General features: G+C 35.2%; 1 protein-coding gene across 1 annotated transcript; it reads right to left on the bottom strand.

The window, feature by feature from the left end:
- Positions 1–767: 767 nt before the first annotated feature.
- On the bottom strand, positions 768–21,624 carry LOC136831181 (kinesin-like protein KIF23). Its single transcript, XM_067091161.1, has 16 exons — positions 21,530–21,624; positions 19,236–19,395; positions 18,455–18,664; positions 17,826–18,028; positions 16,722–16,889; positions 15,582–15,681; positions 14,388–14,486; positions 13,010–13,148; positions 11,844–12,043; positions 10,930–11,099; positions 10,376–10,536; positions 9,538–9,746; positions 8,035–8,169; positions 6,200–6,385; positions 4,520–4,588; positions 768–2,243 (listed from the first exon to the last, which is right to left on the bottom strand). The coding sequence occupies exons 1-16, from the start codon at positions 21,538–21,540 to the stop codon at positions 2,094–2,096; spliced, it is 2,370 nt and encodes a 789-aa protein (XP_066947262.1). The 5' UTR covers positions 21,541–21,624; the 3' UTR covers positions 768–2,093.
- Positions 21,625–23,221: the final 1,597 nt, after the last annotated feature.

The raw sequence follows: 23,221 nt of genomic DNA, 5'->3' as shown, positions 1-23,221 counted from the left end.
GTTTCATAAACTCGACTTCATTAGTTTGTCGACATCTTGAGAAGACAATATCGTTGTCTTGGCTATATTCTAGAAGAGAATGGGTTTCTATAAAAGGAGGAATCTTGGGAGTAGTTTCCAATGGGTCTGCTCCTCAAAGGTGCAAGCTTGGACGTCTTAAAAGCTGGGCCACACTATTCAGTCTCCTGATCCATTTTAACCTTCAACATTTTCAATTTATCCAAATAATTTTAAGAATTTGCATTATATAAGACCCTCCAAGCCAGCCTTTCCACTTGGTGATCTGATTAAATTATTTCCTGGTCACGGAGAGGTTAGTAAAAGTAACGTGTCACTAATTGGTATGCACAAATGCCCCTTACGTATCTTGTATCTTAATATGGGAAGAAGAAAAGCATGGACAGTAAAGGAAGAAAGATGAAAGAAAAGAATAAGCTGCGCCCTGTCTACGACACAGTCAATAATTTCAATCCAACTCATTCCTGTATTTTATATTAACTTCATATATTCCTGATGCTGAATTACAGCAACCGTGGGCCTCTGTACAGTATACCAATTTTTAAATTTTTATCTCACACTCCACATCAAAAATACTGTATACAAAAATACAAATTACCCACTGAAAAAGTACAGCACAGTATACAGATTCATGCCAACCTTCATTAGTAAAACGTTACCATAAATCTATTGGCAAAAAATCAACATTATACAATACTGTACTGCTATATTAGGCAGTACAAGTGAAAACTGCAGGATACTTTAAAATATTTTCTAATATATGGTAGTTTTTACTATAAACATTACTCAGTACAATCTTTTTAATAAAGTAAAAAAAGTATATGGATAGTGCTGATACTGATAAAACCCTCCTGCTGCAAAAATTTCTTTGAACACGTAATAAGGCATTAGTTACTCAAAACATAGTGACCCTCTTATGCTAGTTTTATCAATTATCAGTTGCACAGCCCTGGATAACAATTATACAGGTTGATATGATCAACAAGGCACTGGCATAATGCAATTTTCCTTCTTATAAGACTTATCAATTCCCAGCTGCAGAGTCCAAGTTGACAATAAAATGAAGAGTGCTCTAATGACATTTAGTTCATTGAGCACAACTTTAAAAGTAATCATAGGAAACATGTTAAACAATGTAGCCTGTTCATTTAAAAAATACTACAAACATGCTGATTTCAGTAAGAAAGAAAAATACTAAAACTATATAGTATGTACATTTAAGTCATTCCATCTTGCCTTACACCACTTTCTGACAGCTGATATATTAAATTTTTTTTTGTTTCGTATTTGTCAGAAAACTGGTCCAAAAACTAGACTTGTTACTGGAAGTGTAATGTTATGAAATAAACAAATTATAAAAATCTGAAAAGATAGTAAAAAGAAAGCAAATGTATCCATTTTTCTTGGTGTTTCTTTAGAGCTGATAATGTGTGTATTGTAAATATAACTCTTCGAGTAACTTGGAATCGTGCAGGATATCAAGTAACAATATCACTTCTGTATTTACACAAGATTTTTAAAGATCCTACAGTACTATTTTAGCTGCAGAGAAGAAAGGTACACTAAAATGTACACCACATACTGTCCAGGAAAGAACGTCTGTTTAATATACTGTATTTCACAGTAAATTCTTGAAAATGGATATGATTGTTTTCAAACATTACTTCTTTCTGGTCTACAACTAACTCCTTACAACTACAATACTTCTTGTGTTACTATTTTACTGCATACATGTGGCTTTAGTATACACATTTTCATGAACAATCCTCAAGATACTGCATAAATATAATTCTTGTCCGAAAATATGTTGCTCGTACTCGGCAATACATAAGTAAATAAGCCATACAATCACTTGTTCATGTGACATCTCCTACAGATACTAAAATATAAAATTTGATAAGGACGGTTATACTAGCAAACTTTAAGTGTCATTTTGCAGACAATGTAGTCTTAATCATGAATTAAAAAAATAAGTAATGATGCTCCCTTAAAAAAAAAAAAAAAAACTGCCTCCCTTAAAAAAAAAACTAAGACAAATCAACAGGAACAATTCACTCTAGATCAAGATGATTCTCCTAAAATCTTGCTCGCTTTCCGCCGGTGTTAAGATTCTCTTGACTAGAAGCACCACTTCTGGCTCTGCTCTCCGCAGACGACCGCTTTCGAGTAGAAGCTGAAAGCAACTCTGTTTGTGCCAAGATGTCTCCTCTGAGGGTATTTTCACCCTGGAAATGAAGAGGAATACTAGATTGGAATTATTATCTTACGAAAAATAGTTTGCAGAAACATTTATTGGATGCATGCAAGCAATGGAGTTTATGTTCTAGCAACATGCTACAGGAAACATCATATAAAAGACATCTATATTCTAAACCTATTACTTTATTACTTGAGTAATTCATCGTATGGTTAATTAGGGAGGAGACGAGTCATTCATAAAACAGGTAACCGTCTCCCAGGTTAGTAACCTGCCATCTTACCCGAGTGCATGCATGTACACAATCTATACTATTACCTGCTCACCACCAATTTGAGTTACTTTACCTGAACGGTCTGGTTAAACTACTTGATAATATTCTCCCCAATTCCTTCCTTAGAGTAAGTGCCTTCCTCTACATCCTCTGGGAATTTGCAAATGATATGGGATGTTTTCCCCTGACATATTATTCAGACCATGTTTCAGCACTGGCAGGCATCATACAATGAAGCTGATAATCACTGCCATCTGAATATTTCATATATAGCAGTAATGCATTTGTGTTTTCTCAAGAATAAGTGGTTCCTATTAATTCAAATTCCTTTAAAATGGACAAATTCATTGAAAATATATCCTTAAACATCCTTTAAGCATAGGTTTTAATTTCAATCAGAACTCCTGGGTTTCTCACTGTTTTAACAATTTGTACTTCTGTAATCTTTCTTTTTAATGCTTCAATATAAAGATTTTAAACTTCATTGTGATCCTGTTAGTGCACATTCTATTTTACTTCTAGACATTTTTCATCCTTTTTGTTCAAACTTTAAATGTTGTTTGTATCTTCATAATTAAATCTGCAATCTTTATGATTTGATATATACTAAATAATGCTGGTCCCAAGACACTGCCCTGTGGTAAGCCTTTTGGTAAAGTATTTGAGGCAAGCAAACAGGGGAACCCTGAGCTGTAGATATAAACAAAACAATCAAGTCTACTGACAACTATAGGTTCAATGGTTACTTGAAAACAAAGGCAGGTCTATCTGTCTGCTGAACAATGACATAATTAAAACATAACGCGCATTAAGAAACCTAGTGTTATAGATCTGGTGGACCCTAGTTATTCTGTGGTCTAAAATAGTAAAAATAGTAACAAGTAATTTTTCAAAACCCAAAGTATCTTTATTTTTGTCCACAAGATAAATCTGCATTTTACTTAATGATTTTTCATATAATTAATTATAGTTCGATAAAATATATGCTAAATTATGTTGGTCCAATGGCAATGCCCTATGTAAGCCTTTTGGTAAAGTCTGAGGCAGATTTACTGGTAAACAAAGGAACCTTGAGCCCTACAACAACTATAGGATGACCCTATTATAGTTTGGTCTAAAACACTAGCACAACATTTTTTCAAAGAGATGTTTCCCCAAAGTCTACATTAGTCAGGATGTGGCCAGCAACTTCATGAAGCAAAACTGAATGAAAAAGACCTTAAATTGCAAGTGATGGTCAATTAAAGCCAGGAAAAGGAAGCCTGTACAAATAAATCTGGGAGATACACATGCAAGTGGTCTTTCTTTCAACTATATAAAGCTTAATTCCCTTAATTTTTCATGGTATTCATAGGGACTAAAGAAGCTGACCTAAACATAACTGAGCTGTATCTCTCTGACCCATTTGGGAAAGAGGAAAGTGAAGGGTACACCATCAACCCAGCAGTTCAATGTGTTCTGAATTTCCTGTCTCACCGAACACACACAACAGTTCTGGTGCCAGCTGTTTCGGAGTTTTATTTGTTTTCCCCCTAAAGAAACTCTACTCCGGCATTCAACTGATGACTGGTGTCTTGGCCAGCCAACTACCTACTAGTTGAATTGATTTATAAAGTTATCTCAATTGCACTAGCTTGGCCTCAGTACCCATTTCCCTATGTCAAAATGTCCATTTCATGCTCAAAAGTCCATGTGTTTTAACTATAATATTTCTACAAGCTTTTTCCCAGTTTTTAAATTTTTTTTTTTTAAGTATTTGTTAGTCCCAGAAAAATCACCTCACAATCCAAATTCTCTCTGAATTATCCAGAACAAAATACAATACTTATCCCAAGCTAATTAGACTACACTTTAAGTCCAGAGTTCTGATAACAGATCATGTATAAAAGAATATGCACCATACACCATCTATGAAGAAAGAGGTGACATGTTAGTAGTCAGCAATGGGTAAAAAAGCATTTAATGAGCACACTATCTGAAGAAGCCATATGAAATTTTCCCTTCTAACTTTTTGGAACAATTAGACTTACATGTAACAGCTCCAATCCACCACTCCCAAATGACTTAGACCGTCTGAGACTTGGCTTTGGTGTCGTACTCTTTAGTGCGGGACAATGACAAGATTTGATGGATGGAAAGTAAAATAAAATAAATTATCTAGACTCCGTGCTAAAAAACAATGGACAGTTAATCCTCATGACAAATAAGGCTGACATGAACTGAGTTACTATTAAACCTTTTTTACTGACTCTGATATTGCACTCAACTGATTTGTATGTTTTTATAGATATTAATCCAAATAAAATAATTAAGGAAAGTTGCTTCAGTACAAAACTACATACTCTAAAAGTAATGGACAAATTCTAAAATGTTTTTAACATTAAACAGCATAAAAATATAGTTCAATGTAACCTTTCTCCCTTGCTGGGAATGTGGCAACTTATTACGTCATATTTTTACATGTATTGAACTTACTGTTAAAATGACATTGAGTTAATGAAAACGGCATGTTGTAACATAATTGCATATACATCTTTTAGGCACTGTAACAATCATGGAAGGTGATGGGGAGTCTGACAGATATGATGATGATGATCTTCGAGTTGAGTTTAGCATTAACTGATTACTTAAGGTTGATGGAGCTCAAGTGCACCAAAAGTAAACTACTACACATTTAAACCACATTCAGACTATCCCTGTGTATTTATTTCCTTAAAACATTTTTTCCCATTCCACTACCCACTTCCTTCATTTCCCATTCCTATCAAGAAAACCTAGCAGCACTCCTTGGCACATCAATGATCCTGAAAGACTGTGAAACAGGTGGGAGTGGGCTACTTCAGAAAAAACCTGCAAGTGGGAAGAGACCTGGGGTATTCCCTGAGAAGCTCCAAACGTTGGAAACTGTAGACATCACGTCCACACCAAGGATAAAACATGCAGTCTACTGAACAAGTTACTGGTTCCAACTGAGGAGAACAGTATAGTGATGGTCTGGCATTCAACATGGTTTTCAGACCCAGCCTGTAACCACTGCATGAAACCACTCTGATGAAAGAATCTAGAGGATGGGGTTTCTTTTCCAATCTCTTAGGCTTGTGTGTTTAGGTCCAGTTGCATGGACTAAGTTTATTTAAGCTTCTTGGGTTCTTATTAACAAAAACTGTTTACAAGTTGTTTCTCTTGTTCTTCTACTGTACTTGTTTTATTATATACCTCATAATCTTGTATTGTTTACCTATTATACTTTATTTTTTACTTATACATCACTGAAGTATGTTGAAAATGTACAATATGTAGTTAATCAAGGTGAAATCTTATTATACAACGGGCACTGGATGAATTTCACGAGACCAGGTAAAAGTGGAAAAAGGCACAGACAAAGAACTGGCTAGAAGAGTATCCTGGAATACAGTAATATAAAATATGACGATAAGAAATTTTTAAAGGCTAGAAAAAAATAAGAAACTCATGGAAAATGCTCAATAAAAGTGCCAATGAGACACGACTACAGTTTTGTAACTGACAAAGGAGGTGAATATAGGAAGATACATTGCCCACAAGGGGCTCCTTCCTCTCACCAAATGGAAGAACAGGATCTTTGAACATTATTAACGGGTAAACCCTCTGTATTCACGTGACTGACTCTTGTAAACCAACAGTTTGTGTTATATACAAATACAGGCACAATTTGACACCTTTATACTTACAGGCAGATCGAGAACACTGTGACCTTCATTCACTTCTAATTTGGGGTCTGATTTTGTTGGCCTTACCCTGAATCTACTAGGGGTAGGCTTGGTATGAACTATGGAAGGCAAAACCGAGGAGTTGGGCGTGTTACAGTCCAAAAGTACTTCTTGTAAAACCCTCACGCCTTTCTTGAAAGTCTTAGACTGTGGAGAAAAAAGAAATTATTTGCCTTTTCATACATGATATATGAAAATAAAGGCAACACTTTAAACAATGAAGGTTGCAAATAATGAGAAAACTGATTTTCATCAATTCAAACCTCTTACTTTAGTTATGCTACACTACCCAGTAGTGTTATATTAGCCAAGAGATGAGTCATCAGCAGATGAAAAAATTCTTGGGTCATCCCTTTAAATACAAAGGAAACTAATTTAAATGGCTGGACAGGGATTTTTCTCAACATTATGCTCCCATACAAATTTCTCTAATTAAAACTTCAGTGATCAAGTGTCTTGTGAGTACAGAGGTACTACTAAATTATCAAGATTGGTTTTAAACATCTGATTTAATGCAGTTCTATCTAGGGGTGGCCATTCAAGGTATTAAGGTATTTAGGATTATATGTTGAAACAAAACATAAATACACTAACCTTACACATATATAAACTTTAATGAAATATCATTCAGTCTCATGAGACCATGTCTATTTCTTAATAAATGTACTGTATTTGGAAAATATTTTGACGATAAAATTAGATAAACTAGTACCAACAGCAACAGCTGATAACTAAGAAGAGCAGACTTTGAAGGCATACAACTGTACTGTGCAGTATTACGAAAATTTTCAAGTTGCCTAGAAGACATGCAAAACAATCAATAAAATTCTCAGAATTTTACTAGCTATGGGCCTTTACGAACATCAACTAATTTTACAAATTTTGTGAAGTTCTCCATAGTTTAACTGGTGTTAATAACAGCTGTGTTGAGATACTACAATCTTGACTTGTTGTCAGTGCATGCAAGAATTGCACAAGCTATAATAAGACACTGTCTTGGTTTCAAGGAACACAGGCTAGGATTTTCACTGAACAAGGATTCATCATCACAATTATAAATCAGTGCATTTATCATGACATTCAACAATCATTCAGTAATTTAAGTAAATATAACGGATCAGTTGCCCTTTGGTTAGTGAGTCACAGACACTGAGGACAATTAAGTTTTGCATTTCACTTTACCTGCTGCCAACAGTAAATCAGCCCAATAGCATACTGACCTGATTATGAATTCACAAAGACTCCAAAACAAAAATTGTTATTCAAATCAGAAAACCACAATCAAAATACCATGACTAGTCTTTCAATAATTCATACTTATATGCTGAAAACCAATCACACAAACATACAAAAAAAAAGAAGAAAAAACTAAATCATGGTCATTCATAACTGCTCACCCAATTTAATACAACAAAACTACATACTGGTATTCATACATCACTTTAACAAAGCTGATTATGAGTAGACAAATTCCACCTACTGACTAAATGGTTATCAGAATGGAAAAACTTCACTGGGCCACAGTTGTTGCCACCAACAAAGTTTCGAGTGCAACTTTGACAACTTTAACCGTTCACTATTTAAACATACACACCCACACCCAAATCACTGCCCTGCAGCTTCATACAGTAACAAATCACACCACTACTTGACATCACATTTACATATCAGCCATTATTTAGTAAACTACTCCTCTAAGACAATAGGTATGCCACACACCAACATCACACCACTGAACGGCATTAGTAGGAAACATCTAACAGCTCTTCACACTGACAGCATATAGCGTAACTTACCTTGTGTTCATTCAACTGCAAGATCATTTCCTTTTTGAGACGCTCTTTTTCCGCTTCCAGCTTCGACTTCAGACGTGCTTTCATCCTTTGCTTTTCCAAGTGACCCTGATTCTTGGCCATGTCTAGTTCTTCACGCTGCCATAGAAGAAAGCAAGACGATCCAATATTTACATCATGCCGTAACAATTTATTTATGTTAAACTTTGTCAGTAAAGCGTCTTCTTACACTGAAGAGTGCAGTTAGTAACAGAGTTGCGGTGCCATTAACAACTTGGACAATAAGCATACCTAGACCTAGCTTTGAACAGACAGATGCACAAAATTGGAAAGAGGAATGACTGTAGTTTCACCAAACTACCAAAATGTGCCTATCAGCAAGTAAGAGCAGCTTCATGTATGGTCTATGAAATGAAGCATACATTTGCAGCAAATAACAAAATAAAAATGAATCTGAAGGAGGTCTGCTCCACCAATGTAATTTCATGGTCATCTGACCTGAGATGATCCCCGTTAGGTGTTAAACAAGCTAGTTACCTAATGCTTCAACAAATTCAAAAACAAACACCGGACACTTCAAAGAAACAATGTCATTTTAGCTCTTAGAATCTATTAGTCTACAGAATGGTCAAAGTAAAATTATAATTTTTGGTTGGCAATTAAAACAGCCTACGTATTTCACTGGCTAAGTAATAGGTCCATTATAAGAAAATAAATAATGAACTGAATGAATTTACATACCAAATCATATTAGTATCAGTAACAATAAATAAATAATGTACTTTTAAAACAAAACAACTGCAGCATGGCTATAGTATTGTAGCAGTGATGTGATTGACAATCAACCTCTGAGTACTTCAAAGTTTCTTAAATACTATAACAAACACATTCAGAATAGGACAGAATGGAATACAGGATTTAGGCCAAAGGCCAAGCACTGGGACCTATGTGGTTACTCATCACTGAAACAGAAACTGACAGTAAAAAGAACTGAAAGGTGTTACACCTTTCAGTTCTTTTTACTCGCAGGAAGAAAACCTCACAGTTGCATTATGAAGCAACTGTTAGGAGAGGGTGGAAAGGAAGATGGAAGAGAGAGAATATGAACAGAGGTGCAGTAAAAGAAATAAAAGGGGCTGCAGCTAGGGGCCGAGGGGACGCTGCAAAGAACCTTAAGTAATGCCTACAGTGCAACGCATGAGTTTCACTGATGGCACCACCCCTCTACAGGGTCATACACTTAGGGAACATTTAAGAAAGGTTAAGGTATACCACTGCATGCACAAGCTGTGATAGTTTCTAGGCAATGGATAGCTAGCTTGTCAATGCGCTAAAGACTTCATATCAATTTATACATGAATGGTGACCACATTCACAGCAAGCGAATTATATATACATTTCCTCAAGAACATAACAAAAGCCCTGAAGACTTGCGTAACAAACTAAACATCAACGAATCATTTGCCATCATTAACATCAGTCAATACTGTAAGATCTAATACTTACGACAGCATTGCACTCATCGACCAGGTTATCGTAATTTGTGAACTTTCTTTGGAGACTGTCATTCGCAGACTCTGTCTCAAGCACCATTGCCTCAAGGTTTCGAATCTTGTTCAAGGCATCATCGTACATTGATTGCAAACTAGCGTTTTCCTGTCGCAGCACAATGTTTTCATTTTCCATTTTCAAGATCAGCTTGCCCAGCATACTGCCTGTTGAGGAATAATTTTCAAATTATGACCACAAATATATAATCATGCTATTTCAGAAATAAAACATCCGTGCACAGCAACAATACACTGTTTTAATTCTGGTTATATATGAAATGATGCTGTATGTGACTGTTACCTATATTTGGTTACAAAAACTGGAAACAAACACATCCAGTAAAAAATTACTGATTAGTAAAAAATATATGTACAAATGAAAAATAAAAACAAAGATATAACAGGAACCTTATGAGAAAAATATCTCACAATCTGCAAAAGAAATGTCTGCTGTGATCACACATAAAGTTTCCCAATATAAATTATTGAAAAGTCAATAACTTACAATGCAATTTCTATTGTAAATCTTAAGCATCTAAAACATAAATAAATGGAAACAGAACTGGCATTTTTTGGAAAGCTGGTGAACCCAATAAAAGCACTTGTGTCAAGATGTTGAAGTGGTACATATACATTTAAAATATTTCTCCTGAGGTATCAATTTCATACAAAAAGAATGAATGACTAAATTAGAGGACATGAATCACAAACATTTTACGACATTCAAATTCAAGGTTGCTCTTACAATTAGTTTCTCAGGATTATCTTTAATATCCCATGGTGTCTCTACTCACTCTTTGCCTGAATATCTGCTACCATCTTCTCCCTATTCTGTGCCAACTTGATTAGGTAAGGTTTCAATTTTGTAATAATCTCCTCCTTTGTTTCTGGAGTCCACGATACAGGTGGCCAAGCGGGTGCAAGGTTGTAAACTGGAGTTAAGGTCAACAGCAATGTTCTGCGGGAAATAAAAAGGTTAGCATCTCACCTGAATGTACACATCATGATTTTTCCTAGATAGAGAATTAACCAATTTACCAAGATGATATATGCAGTACCCCATTCGAGTGCCTCTGATGGAGGGGGAAAATGAACATGGAATTAAAGAATGGAAAAAACTGCACAGAAAAATTAAGTGTTCAAAAGAAACCAAAAAATAGCCTATAAAATGAAGAAAACCACAACAGAATTATTCAACTGTACAAGAATTTTAACCAGCGAAGCATTGAAATGGTCAATAAATTGAAAAAACTAGAACTTAAAAATGTTAATGTTAAAGAACAGGATAACCGTAAGTATCAGAAGTGTAACTGTTAAATAATCAATTCGAGCATATACAGGAAATCATTTCTTTACCTTAATATGTGGGGTATTTTGCTCTTCAAGTCTCTTCTGTGCCTCACGGAACAGCTGGTTGGCTCTTCGCCTACCCGTGGGCAGACCCAGCTCATGTTTGGCTGAGTATGTTGAACGCTGCACTTGCACCTCTGATGCAAGCTCAGCAAACTTCATAACTGGCTGTTGGTACATAGGATATATACACTTTAAAATTTCATTTGGAAAAGGAAAAATCAAGGAACAAATTAGTGGTCATCGCTGTGCTCACTAACAAAAGCAGAAAAGGGAAATAAATTGTTTTACATAGAAAACAATAATACTTTGGTTGAATATACCCCAAAAGTTTCTTAATCTCATTTTATTAAGAACAAATTAAATGGTAACAAAGAATTTCCATGCTTATTATAGAAATTACAAATACAAGTTAAAATGGTAACAAAATATATTCAATTATTTCCCGTTTAAATGTTCTGGGGTTATGACGCTTATGGCTCCAAAACGGCAAAATAATCAAAATTTGGAGGCTTTTGATGAAAAACTAATAAAAATAGCACTACTAAAGCATTAAAAGGTTTTCTTAAGATTTTGTTTTTCGGTTTACGAAAAAACGTAACCCTCGTCAGTTCTGCCTGTACTTATATACAAATAAAAGAAATCACAAAATAAGCAAGGTTTAAAAGTAAATTTTGTTGCCAAGCATTAAGATGTGTTAAAATGCACTTGACTCTGTCATTCCATTTTGAACAGGTTGATTACAATACTGATGTTTATGCAACAAAGTTCAGTTACAATAAAATAAAGGCATCAGCAAGTCAAAAGTAAATTTTGTTGCAGCATTAGAAATATTTAAGGTTATTCAGGTTGATTACAAAAAATGCCTTCATTTCACACTGACCTTTCAACTTTACATATAGCAATACATACCAGTGTTTCATCATAGTCGTCGGCCTTTGGATTTACACACACCACCATCTTCACCTTACCCTCCCCATCAAAGTAATTCTTGAAAAAATGAGTGAGTTTGGAGTCTCTGTAAGGTACCATCCGGCTACCTCCGGTGACCTGATTTTCTCTCAGGGTTTCAATACAAGTTCTCAACGTCATCAAGGAGTTATTTATATTCCCTAAAAAGGGTAAAGAAAAGAAGCTCATTACAGAAGACATGCCAAAATTATGCCTGAAAAGGAATACAGATTCAGTAATTCCATTACACCATTTCATACTATGGGAACTTTTCTTCCCTCTCCCAGCTTTCCTGAAATATACATTAGTCTGGCAGACAGTCACAAACTAAATGAAGACCATCCATAAATTTATTTTTGCTTTCAAGTTTCTCCTCATCAGCAGCCAAGTTATTTTTGGATTACAATACCAATCACACTCTTCCCACAAGTAGAAAAAAATATACTAAAACTGGTCAAATTATGTATCAGCAACCATCAGTAAGCATACTGAAATCCTTGGACAACCAGTTATTATGATAACCATTACGTGAATTAAACCAAATACACTGGACACCAGACATTGTACTCGTGCTATGCAGTTGAAACTTTTGAAACTGCAGTAACAATATCAGCATTTTTTTAAAAATATTTAAATAACCATCTTCTGGGCCTTTCCTATAATCTTTTTCCTGATACTTCCTCATCTAATATTCTTCTGACTAACTGTCACACATCCAAATGAACTCAATCTGGGGGATCTACATCTATTTTCCTGCTGCTGGAAACTATATCTCTCTGCAACTTCAGACATTGGCCTCAAATCTTAACCTCCTGAAGTCACAACATTGTTCCTGTTGCCATTTTCCATTATTCATGCAATCATCCATTATCATTTGGGAAGGGCCACCTCTTCCTTTGCACTTTTTTCATCTAGATTCTTCTTCTTTTGCCCCTCCGGCTTACACCAGATGAAGGCATTTGGATGTGCATCTACGCATCTCTCCAACTTTGTGGAAAAACCTCACACTACACTGACGTAAGACTACTTCTAATTCAATTTGCTCACACTTTTACACATATATTTTTATTTGTTAACTTGTTAAAAAGGATTTCAAAATTCATCATGATTTTTCACAATATTCTTACCTGCTTCTTTAACCCTGTCTCCAGTAGCCTTAGTGCGAGTATTCCGTTCTGAACCAGCCAGATCTACAAGCGAAAGCTGAGAAACTGTGATGCAATTTCTGTCTGTGATAATGTCTTCGCCATTTTCATCCAGAGGGGCCTAAAAATGAAACATTTTAAAGAAAAATTAAATTCCTAAAATTGCAGACCATTCCTTTGATAAGTTTAAACTCAAGTTCATTCTACCACGAATTTCATTATGTCTGATCTCTTTGTTAAACTCCAATATTTTTGCTATAATTATTTTTGATGAATTTTACATATGTGAAAGTTAATTTTTTTTAATCTTACATATATATCGAAAAGTTAATTTGGTTTACTGATACAACCACAACGTATGGGTCATAAAGTAAATACAAGAAAAAGGAATTACAACCCCTACAAAGTCCTTAAAGAAATGAAAGACCTATGATTTATTAAAGCTTCCAAAGTCAGGTTCACTGTCAATAGTACAGTAACACTTTTAGTTCAGCTAAAATGTGGCTTGAGATTTAAAGCACCTGCAACACAGAATGAAAAACCTTCACTGTTGATTTTGATCAAGTAAAATGAGATAAGCAGCAAGCCAAATCTTGTGTGGTTTCCACAATGTCTGAAGACTAGCTCCTGAAACTTGGAACATGTTGCTGGGAAAGAAAACTGATTTCTCTCAAACTTGTGGATGAAAAATACTTATCCTCCTTCATCCAAATACTCTGAGAGGAAGCATACACTTATGCCACTAAGACTAGAATATTTAACATTCAGTAATGGTCAAGCAGGTATTAAGTAGTAGCTAGGATTGACCAACTATTAAAATGTCATGATTTGCATGTGTGTGTGTAGACAATAAAGAGGAGTTCCCATCTCCTTTCATATACAGTATATCTATACTTCCGTGGGAAAGACTCTTTGGTAATTTTCAGAATTTTCTGATTATCACATGGCTGTTTAACTACTTGGGAATGTGCCCATAAATGGCATAGGAGACATTCTTTTTATGCTACCCCTGTATCATACTATTTGCCAAATTGTCTGCCCTTTCCTTGCCTGTCTCATATGAATAGGGTAGTACCCCACCAAAGTTAATCTCCATATTATGACAATTAACAATGATCATTCTAAAAATCTGTAAGGAACTTAGTTCACTGAGAATGGCCAAATTATGACTTTTGTTTTTTTTTACCAGGCAAGATATTTGGTCCAGGCAAGAATGAAAAGCAAAAGGTAAATTTGGGACCCAGCAAGGGGATACTGGAGAAGTCTTTTAGTGCATTTTTACTTGCAGCAAACCAAGCACAGAACACTCTAAGGGGTATAGGAAATTACTAAACTTAACAGCACAAACTTAAATACAAACCTGTACAATACGAATGCCGAAGATGGAATGGGATCGTGATGATTCACAGTTCAATCGGGTGTAAGCAATCTTTCGTTTCTTCTGGCCCCTATACAAAAGCTGAAAACAAGAATCACAGAGAAATACTTTCAAGCAAAAATGTAATTATAAACCGTCAGGTTATATTTCAATTTTATCACCAATATTCAAACACTAATAAAAAAGCGCTGTTCTAACGCTGCTTCATTTGTTTCACCACACTTATGCAGTCAGTGTTCGTGGTCTTCAAATCATCCACTAATTCTGCACTTTATATTTTCCATTCTTTATTTTTTTATATAAACCAAATTTTTTATCATCAACTCAGTGCCATGATTAAAACCCAAAGTAGTGCACAAACACACTATATTTAGAATGCAGGGTGGAGCAGAGAGACTGGAATGGAAAGTTCATATAAGTAAAATGAGTTGGTATTCAAAATACTTTGTTTTTATATGTTCTTCAGTTGGAATTTAACAAGACTTAAAATACAAAAATAAAAAAGTGGGTGGATTAAACAACACTTAGAAATCAAATAGACTGACATTATATTATACATTAGCCCAGCATAAGCTGCAGAGCTACAGCATATAAGCACGAATCATGGTATGACACTAAAACTACATCAGAGACACTTTGTTAATTTGAGAAGCAACCTCTGAGAATATTACGTCAGATGGCAGGACAGAGTGAAAAATGATGCCATAAGGGATAATACAGAAGTTCCTTACAGATGAGATAGTAATGAGAGAAATATCGAGATGGGGTGAACATGTCCTCCACATCACCCCAAGGAAAATTCAGCCAACTTCTCACAATCATGTTAATATATTCCGATTAATCAATTTACATTTAGTGATAAACCTGCACCAATACTACTGGCATTTAAGCAAACTCCTCTACATGCATATAAGTACTTAATATTCTTTTGTATACAAAAATTTATTTTACATTTTAATTACCTGCATTACTAAACCAATGAAAATATCTTACATACTTAGAAATATATGACCCCTACAAGAACTCTATATAATTTCAGTTTCCAAGACGAAGAACCAGTTATTGTCACTTACACCAATTTTAATGAAGTAATTAAAATACTTGCAACATCAAAATGCTTTCAATCCAGAGTTCATGATCAAGAAAATGACTAATCTTAGATTGCTTGTCACTAACCTCCAAGGCATCATCGGCACTCTTCACCTCAATCTCATTGCATCCATTGACATACATATTGTGGTTTGCGTCTTCTCTCAAGATTTTGGCCTGGAATCCCCTGGAAAAATAATACATTCAATAGGATAAGGTAAATTACAGTTTTTCATGTACTCATTCAGAATACTGTTCCAACATTACTCCTTCAGCTATTTCTATTACCAAACATATGGCCAATTAAAATGTAATTTCACGCTGAAAATAGCAAGAATGGAAAACTGAAAAAACATTTGAAGCTGGACAGTTCGAAGGGATGACACAAAAAGGAATGGATGTAAAGTGCAGAAAACAGTGGTAACGAGGGTCACAGTGATGCTGCAAATAACCTTTACTGACACATTCAACATGCTATACAATACAGGCTGCAGGCTATGACGACCTATGAAGCCCTTAGCCAGTCAGTAGCAAGTGGCAGCTTAGGTCATCATGACTTAAAGCATCACATACAGGAATACCCATCAGTTCTCAGTTGCTACTATTTTCTGTGGAAGAAATTATATACTTTCTAAAAAGCCAGTAATAGTCCAAAGAATAATGGTAAAAAAAAAAGCATTTTTTTAAACTGTGCATTCCAGGGGTTAATAGTTAAATAGAATCTTTTAGTTTACAGGATGATTAAAAATTAAACCAGGTCCACTAACAGAAATAAGTCAAGTGTGGAGATATTTCTTGCAGAGTTTAAATTACAGAATATATTTATTTTGGAGAATTTAAGTAATGGGTTGTTCTCTTATTTGACCTTACATTCTTGCAAAATCGCCACCAAACCCTGCCTCCATTCACAAGGTTTTCTTGATAATCCTAATTAATGAAGGCTCAGTAACTTAAAATCTTATTTAAAAAGTAACTGAGACGGGTCTGACTCAGAATGTGCAGTGGGAGAAAAGAAATAGATGGTTGAAGAACAATTTACGGATACTGTACTTCTAAACTGGGAGGTATGTGGTTAAGAAATGAAAGCACTCATAAGATGAGGCCAGTAGAGGATACGTACAATGTTATATCAACTGCTGACTACTACATAAAAGCAATAAACAAACACTAAAACCAAACATACAACACAGGCTTTTCAATATGCATATCATAGCTCACAAAACTAACCTTGCTTGTGCTAAATCTGATGTTTCTTCAAGCAGATCATAAATGTAGTTGTTATATATCTCGATATAGGAAATAAACACCGAGAAGACACTGTCGTCATCAACAGACGACACTCGGGAAGAATCAGGAACACGATCACTACTATTGTGGGAGCCATTGGCCTCTCTCCTGTAATCAGATAAATTAAAGAAAAACCATATCTCTTTAAAATAGTCTTATGACTGGAAGACCCAGTTTGCAGTTTATAAACCTAACTGCAGAATCTATGATACTGTTTACAGTTATTATTTCATAAATAAATAAACCACTTATTTTACCCGATGTCAACACTTGGAAAGGTATACTAGCAGTTCTTCAAAGTACATAATTCTTCAATCATTCTGAAAGCATTTCCTAGCTTATGCAATCACTGCAAATTACCTATTACAGGAGCTAGGAGGACAGCCCTTGAAAAGACATTTTTCTTAAAGAACATTTAATTTTCTATAAAGACAAACCTTGATTTTTTATACAAACTGAATACTCAAATACACAAGATGGTCCTAGATTGTTCCTAAGATATTAACTGGCAAAGCTAAGTTTTTAAAAATTTAATCTTTACCATTTAAAAAAATTAATATAATTTTCTTATTTGAAATACTATACATTTCAATGTCTTAAATAGTGTTCCAACTTTCTTCATAGGGAGTCTAACATTTTTATAAAGTGGTTCAAAATGGAAGACAAAGTCCCAAAACTCAGATTACACAAGAAAAGCTAATTTAAAGAAATAAGGGTAATACAAAGGAAGGAAATATCTGATGTTAAGGGGAGGAGTAAAGGAAAAAGGGGAAAGAGGCAATATACAAAAACTCCTTTGGAAGACAGAAAAGTGAAAGAAAAATACAAGCACCACTTGACCACTAGAAGCACAAAATACAAAAGGTTCAATATTCTACAGGAATGAGGTTGAAAATGACACACATGAATGAAACTAAACAAAGGAGAGTACTAAATACATGGTTCATACAACCACAGGTAAAAATAAAGGTCAAATAGCATTTTGTAAACTACTCTTACCTAATACCTGATCTCTCTCACTTCAGACTTTATGAAGCATCATACCTGTATCTATGTGTTCGGGCATTCTTGGCTGCTGGAGTTGAATCTACCCTACGTCTATGCTCAGAAGCCTCGGCTTCGCAGAGCCATTCAAATCCGTTCATGCCGTCGGGCTTAAACATGCATCGCTTGGCCTGATTTTCATTGATGCTGTTGAAGATGACATCTAGAGTTCTCAAGAGAATGCCACCATCTTGTGATGTTCCCTAAAAAAAAAGTATCAGATTAAGAGTAGGGAATAGTTTATTGAAGTGATAATGCATTATGGAGTTGATTTCCTTGAACAAAAAGTTTAAAAAACTGCTAATTCTGTTATCATAACCATTACCCATATTGTGCATTCATTCATATATAAAACATATACTGTATCAATTCACTTATTAAAGCAAGCTTCTTTTTAATAATATTATTAGATAAGAACTACAGTATAAAACATACAGTTCTGAGCTTAAGAAAAAGCATACATGGACTCCTGCTACACATCAAGTTATAACCACTTACTGTATTCAGTGATCAGTTAGCCCCAACATGATAAAAGCCTTAGTAAATGTGATTGCATTTCATATGAAATCCATTATGCGCAGACATTAACTGTAAGGTACACTATGATTTTCAATTTTTTACAAACCTACCTGCATTGTGTAAGTTTTTCCAGAGCCCGTAACTCCATATGCAAACAGAAGGCCATTCTTTCCCCGCAAAAGATCTGACACCAAAGGTTTGGCTACTGTATTGAACAGGTCCTTCTGAGACATTGTAGGTCCAAAGACACGCTGGAATTTGTACTCTTGCTCTTTGGCATTTCCGTTACGGAAGGCAAATGATGAAATAGGTGGGGAAAGCTAAAAAGAAGAAAAAATCGAATCAAACTACATGAAAAAAAATCACTAATTTCATTTGCATGACTAAAATATATTTAACTTAACAACCTCCCATTGCCTGTATATCATGCAGTATTAAGCAGTAAAATCAATGTCTAAAATGCCTTAAAAAGACTTAATTTTTGGAGCACAATGGATACCTTCATTTCATACAGTTCATAATATAGTACTATCTAGAACTAAGAATTTTACTTTACCTAAAAAGATTCTGTTCTAAATGCTTCCCCTAAGATCTGACAGCTCTAGTGAAACTCATGCCCATTTAAAAACCAAAAACAAAGGCTACAAAATCTAAGGCTTAAAATAGCAAACTAAAAATAATGCAAATGAATTCAGAATACATCAAAATTTCTTTACATCCATCACTTAGTATTTCCCTAAAGTGGAAGTGTACAGTATCAATTCTTAGGCTTACAGCTCTTTACAAAGCACAGGAAATAAACAGAGTAGATCTGTGTGATACAGAAACAACTAAAATTTAAATCAACCTTTCACAACTATTTAAAACTCCAAGTTCTATTTCATTACTCACCTTGACAGTGCGAGTATCTACCACAACCACACAGGGTTCTTCTTCTGGATTTTCTTTGGGACGTATACGACAAAATACCTCTACAGGGTCTTGCTCCGTCTTCCTTTCTGCTGTCTTTGGTTTCGGAGGTACCCGAGGTCTTCTCGCCATAGGTGTCCGACTGGAAGGAAATTCATTCTAAGAGATGCACAACAATTTGCTCGTAGGCCATCAATGAGCAGCAAATGTCACATTTTACTTTTAACAATTTACTTGAATACCTGCACTGATGCAGTTTAAATGACTATCATAAAATCTATATTAACATACTTTAAAATACTGAACTGCACATTAATATTCAACAATGCCCGCAAGTCTTAAGCGGTGCAACAGCCCGAGTACCGTAATAAATATAAAAAAATTCAGGATGTTTCATTTTTTTCTAGATATACAAACCTGATGTCTTTTATGTGGATATGCTTGCGGCAAGAACTTGGTAACAAGGAACTTAACTAATACTAAGTGACAGAGTGGAGTTAAAACCCCACTCATACAACTTTCAGTGGGTGGAAAGTACTGTCCAACAAACATCAGTGGTATTGTCCCACATGGAAATTCCAGCTTCCAGTCATGTATGTGAGGAAGGAAAGAGATTCCTGTGACTAAATGTACAGAAAGACATATGTAATGTCAAAGCTCACAGGGTCCTATGCAAGGTTTAACTTTCTCGCAGCCTCACCCTACAAAATAGGGAAGAACTAATATCAGTTCAGAAGGTAGCAACATCATTGCGATAAGGTAGATCAAAAGATGGTAATGCTCTTCCAAACCCAACCTCGTTAAATAGGTAACCACTGAGAGGATAATCTGTTCTGGAACTCACTTGATCTGAATGGACCAATGCATGAAAAAGGCCATAGGTTGCTGGATGGAGAGAAAAAAAAAAAAAAAAAAAAAAAAAAAAAAAAAGATCCATGCCTTTCAGACTAGATGTGGTTTAAGACTGAGCAATAGTCTTTCCCCACAGCTACTGGGAGGAGTTTGCCATAACAAAGGTAGATGAGGAAGTTAGGCTAGTGACTTGCTGAATAGAAGCTCTTACCAGAGAGTGACCCCTTCTACAATTCTAATCAGAAAATGGCCCTCTTCCCCTACATGTACATGAACTCCGTGTGCATTTGCACAGTCCAGGGACTGTGCGCACACCAAGCAAGTCAGTAGGGGTGCCTTCCCCACATATGCTCTGAAGAAGCACAACTGGACGAGCCACTGGAAATCACTCTGTCCGAGATGTCATAGGAAACTAAGGATACTGAACATCACACCACTTGGTCATATTGACACCAGTTTCCTAGTCATTATGATATACACAAAATCGAACACACTTTTACCAACTGGTTGCCAAGATACGATAATAAATTTTCACTCGCTTTTGAAATTGTCCTTAAATTTTTTATCATCCAATTAATCAAAAGAAAATTAAAATTTCAGTTCCCTGTACAGCCTATCTAACACTCAAGGCGAGTACAAACTGAACCCCCAGGGATAAAACGGGAGGTAAAACTGAAGAATATTACCGCGTCCCTCTCGGCCGGTACCTAGCCTGCCAGTTTACTACAAAGTGGGTGTCACTTTTAGTACCTACACCTTGCAGGGTGAAAGTAACAAATACAAACAAAATGCAGCGAACATCATAAACGTAAGCAAAAGATAATAACATAATGAAAATCATTAATAAGAAGCGGTAAATCTTCTGGTTGGCGACTGACAGGAACCAGGCCGAAATAGCAGCCTTCAGTTTTAACCCAGTGGCCGACCTAGGTCAGGTCAGACAGGACTCGGCATTCTGACCCTAGGGTGCGAGCTAGGCATGCCGATGGACCTACGAAAAAAGGTTAAAGAGTATCCAAAAAGAATGAAGGTAAATAATAATTAAGAAATCGTAATAGTAGTTTATGACAGTTAATGGCGTAAGGTTATAACCTACCCCTAGCAACGTACGAATAAAGTCAAGTCGCCTCAATTAACCTCCAGTTATCCTATGCTTGTAAGACAACATTTACGTCAGTTAACAAACCCCCTTGCACTAACAGGTAAACAATAAACTGAACCTATCACAGGAAATTAATTAAAAACCAAAATGTCGCCGACGTAAATGGGCCTCGGCTCTCAGGATCGTAAAGGCGACATTACGGTGTGTCCAAAACTGCGTTATTTCTTAACATAAACCTTAATAACTTACAAATTGTTACGTTTAAAAGCAATACGACCAATTTACAAGTCAAAGAGATACGTGAGGGGTAATCTGTACTCACTCTGGCTTCATTTTGAAAGAATAACAAAACTCCGATTTTCAAATCAGCCACTGTTTACGACTTGACGGTGCAGTGTTGCCAAAACGAGATGTCCCGTGAGCCATGAATGACGTCATTGTTTGGCGTCTCAATTCAAAAGATATATGGATATATTCAATGCATCTAGTTTTTTAAAGTAATGTTTTTATAATTTATGGTTTTTAAATAATAAACTATGTTTAGATTATATCATGTTTTGCCAAAACGAGGCACTAAAATACCTAACATATTGATTAGGTAAAACCCAGCCATTTATGCAGTCATTTTATTCGTAAATACATCAGTTAATTCAAACTTAACTTGAATATTATCTCTTGATAACCAAAAAATATTCTACAATAATGAAAACCGCTTTATGATATGTTGCAGCCAGTACGTGTAAGTCATTTGACAAACTGAAACTACAGCTACCCGGATTATCCGGATATCAATTCTGGCTACAGTGCATACCTTATCTCGTTAACGCCCGGTATTTTCAACTTCACTGTTCACGAAAACATACATCTCTTACACTTATACAAATAATAAATTCAAGTGGGAATTTATTATTTTGTATTATATTGATACAGGATAATAAATGAGAGATGGTTCTATCTGCCAGTGTCCTTATTGTATGGAAGAATTTCTTCTTCTTCTTGGGTTAGTCCAGTTTCTATAGGGAACCCTTGTCCCCTGTTTAATGGAGGATTACTCGAATACAATTATATATTAGTTCATATTTAACTGATTCTAAACCATACTTTTGTTGTGACATTAAAAGCCAAACCAAATATTAGATTGGAATAGTTTTCAATGATGGAGCTACTTATATAAACACAACTGTCTAGAAAACGAATTCAAGACATTGGTCAACTTCAGACCCAATAATTTCACCCCCCCCCCTTACGTAAGTCAGGAAGCTTCAACAAATGGAATTAAAATTTTATTGAAGTGCCTCTTCTAAAAAATAGACTTAAGCAAGATAACTCTCTCGTGTTTAATAAAACATCTCTCACTGATTTCAGTTCCTGTAAGTTGTTAAGCTTTTTGTCTTTAAAAACCCCATAGTGAGTTTCCTTGTTGAAGTGTATTAAAACAAGAAACAAGCTTATAATTATACTTACAATTACAGTACTTTACTAAACTGCAATAAAATTCACGTCGGGAAAATGGGTGGATATATATGTCCATTGATCGAAACAATATATGACAGTTAAGGACAGATCACCCTGGTTCAATGGAGAGATTGAAAATGAAGCTGAAAAAGGACGTAAAGACGACGTTTGACATCCGGGAATATAGAATGATAAAGAACTATTAAGCAAACAAGGCTCTCTGGTGTTTTAATTTTTCTTCAATTTCTTAGAAATGAAACGGAGAATATAATTGTGACTTGCTGAAACGCTAAACCTGATTCAGAATAAGACTATCAAGATTTGATACTGTCAAATAAGTGAATTGTGTTTAGAACAGGTCGAAGATAAGCATTTACATTGGTACCTACTGTAGCCCTATAAGTAAGGAGATAGTGGAACCTTTTGCAAATTCATTAATTTTGATTTTGCCATATCAAAACGGCCTAAAGTAAATTTACACTTTAATATTCCACGTTATGAATTAAAAATATAATTATTAAGAAAATGTCAGTGTGTTTTATTAGTCAATCAGTGTTAA

The sequence above is a fragment of the Macrobrachium rosenbergii genome, chromosome 48, assembly GCF_040412425.1.
Source record: "Macrobrachium rosenbergii isolate ZJJX-2024 chromosome 48, ASM4041242v1, whole genome shotgun sequence".
Taxonomy (NCBI): Eukaryota; Metazoa; Arthropoda; class Malacostraca; order Decapoda; family Palaemonidae; genus Macrobrachium; species Macrobrachium rosenbergii.
This window is presented reverse-complemented; position numbering and strand designations above follow the sequence as displayed.

Coding starts and splice junctions, on each gene's coding strand:
- LOC136831181 (XM_067091161.1), bottom strand. Junction 13,149..14,387: donor TCGGCATTCGTATTGTACAG/GTTTGTATTTAA, acceptor TTTCATTTTTAG/GCCCCTCTGGATGAAAATGG. Junction 2,244..4,519: donor GTGGATTGGAGCTGTTACAT/GTAAGTCTAATT, acceptor CTTCATTTCCAG/GGTGAAAATACCCTCAGAGG.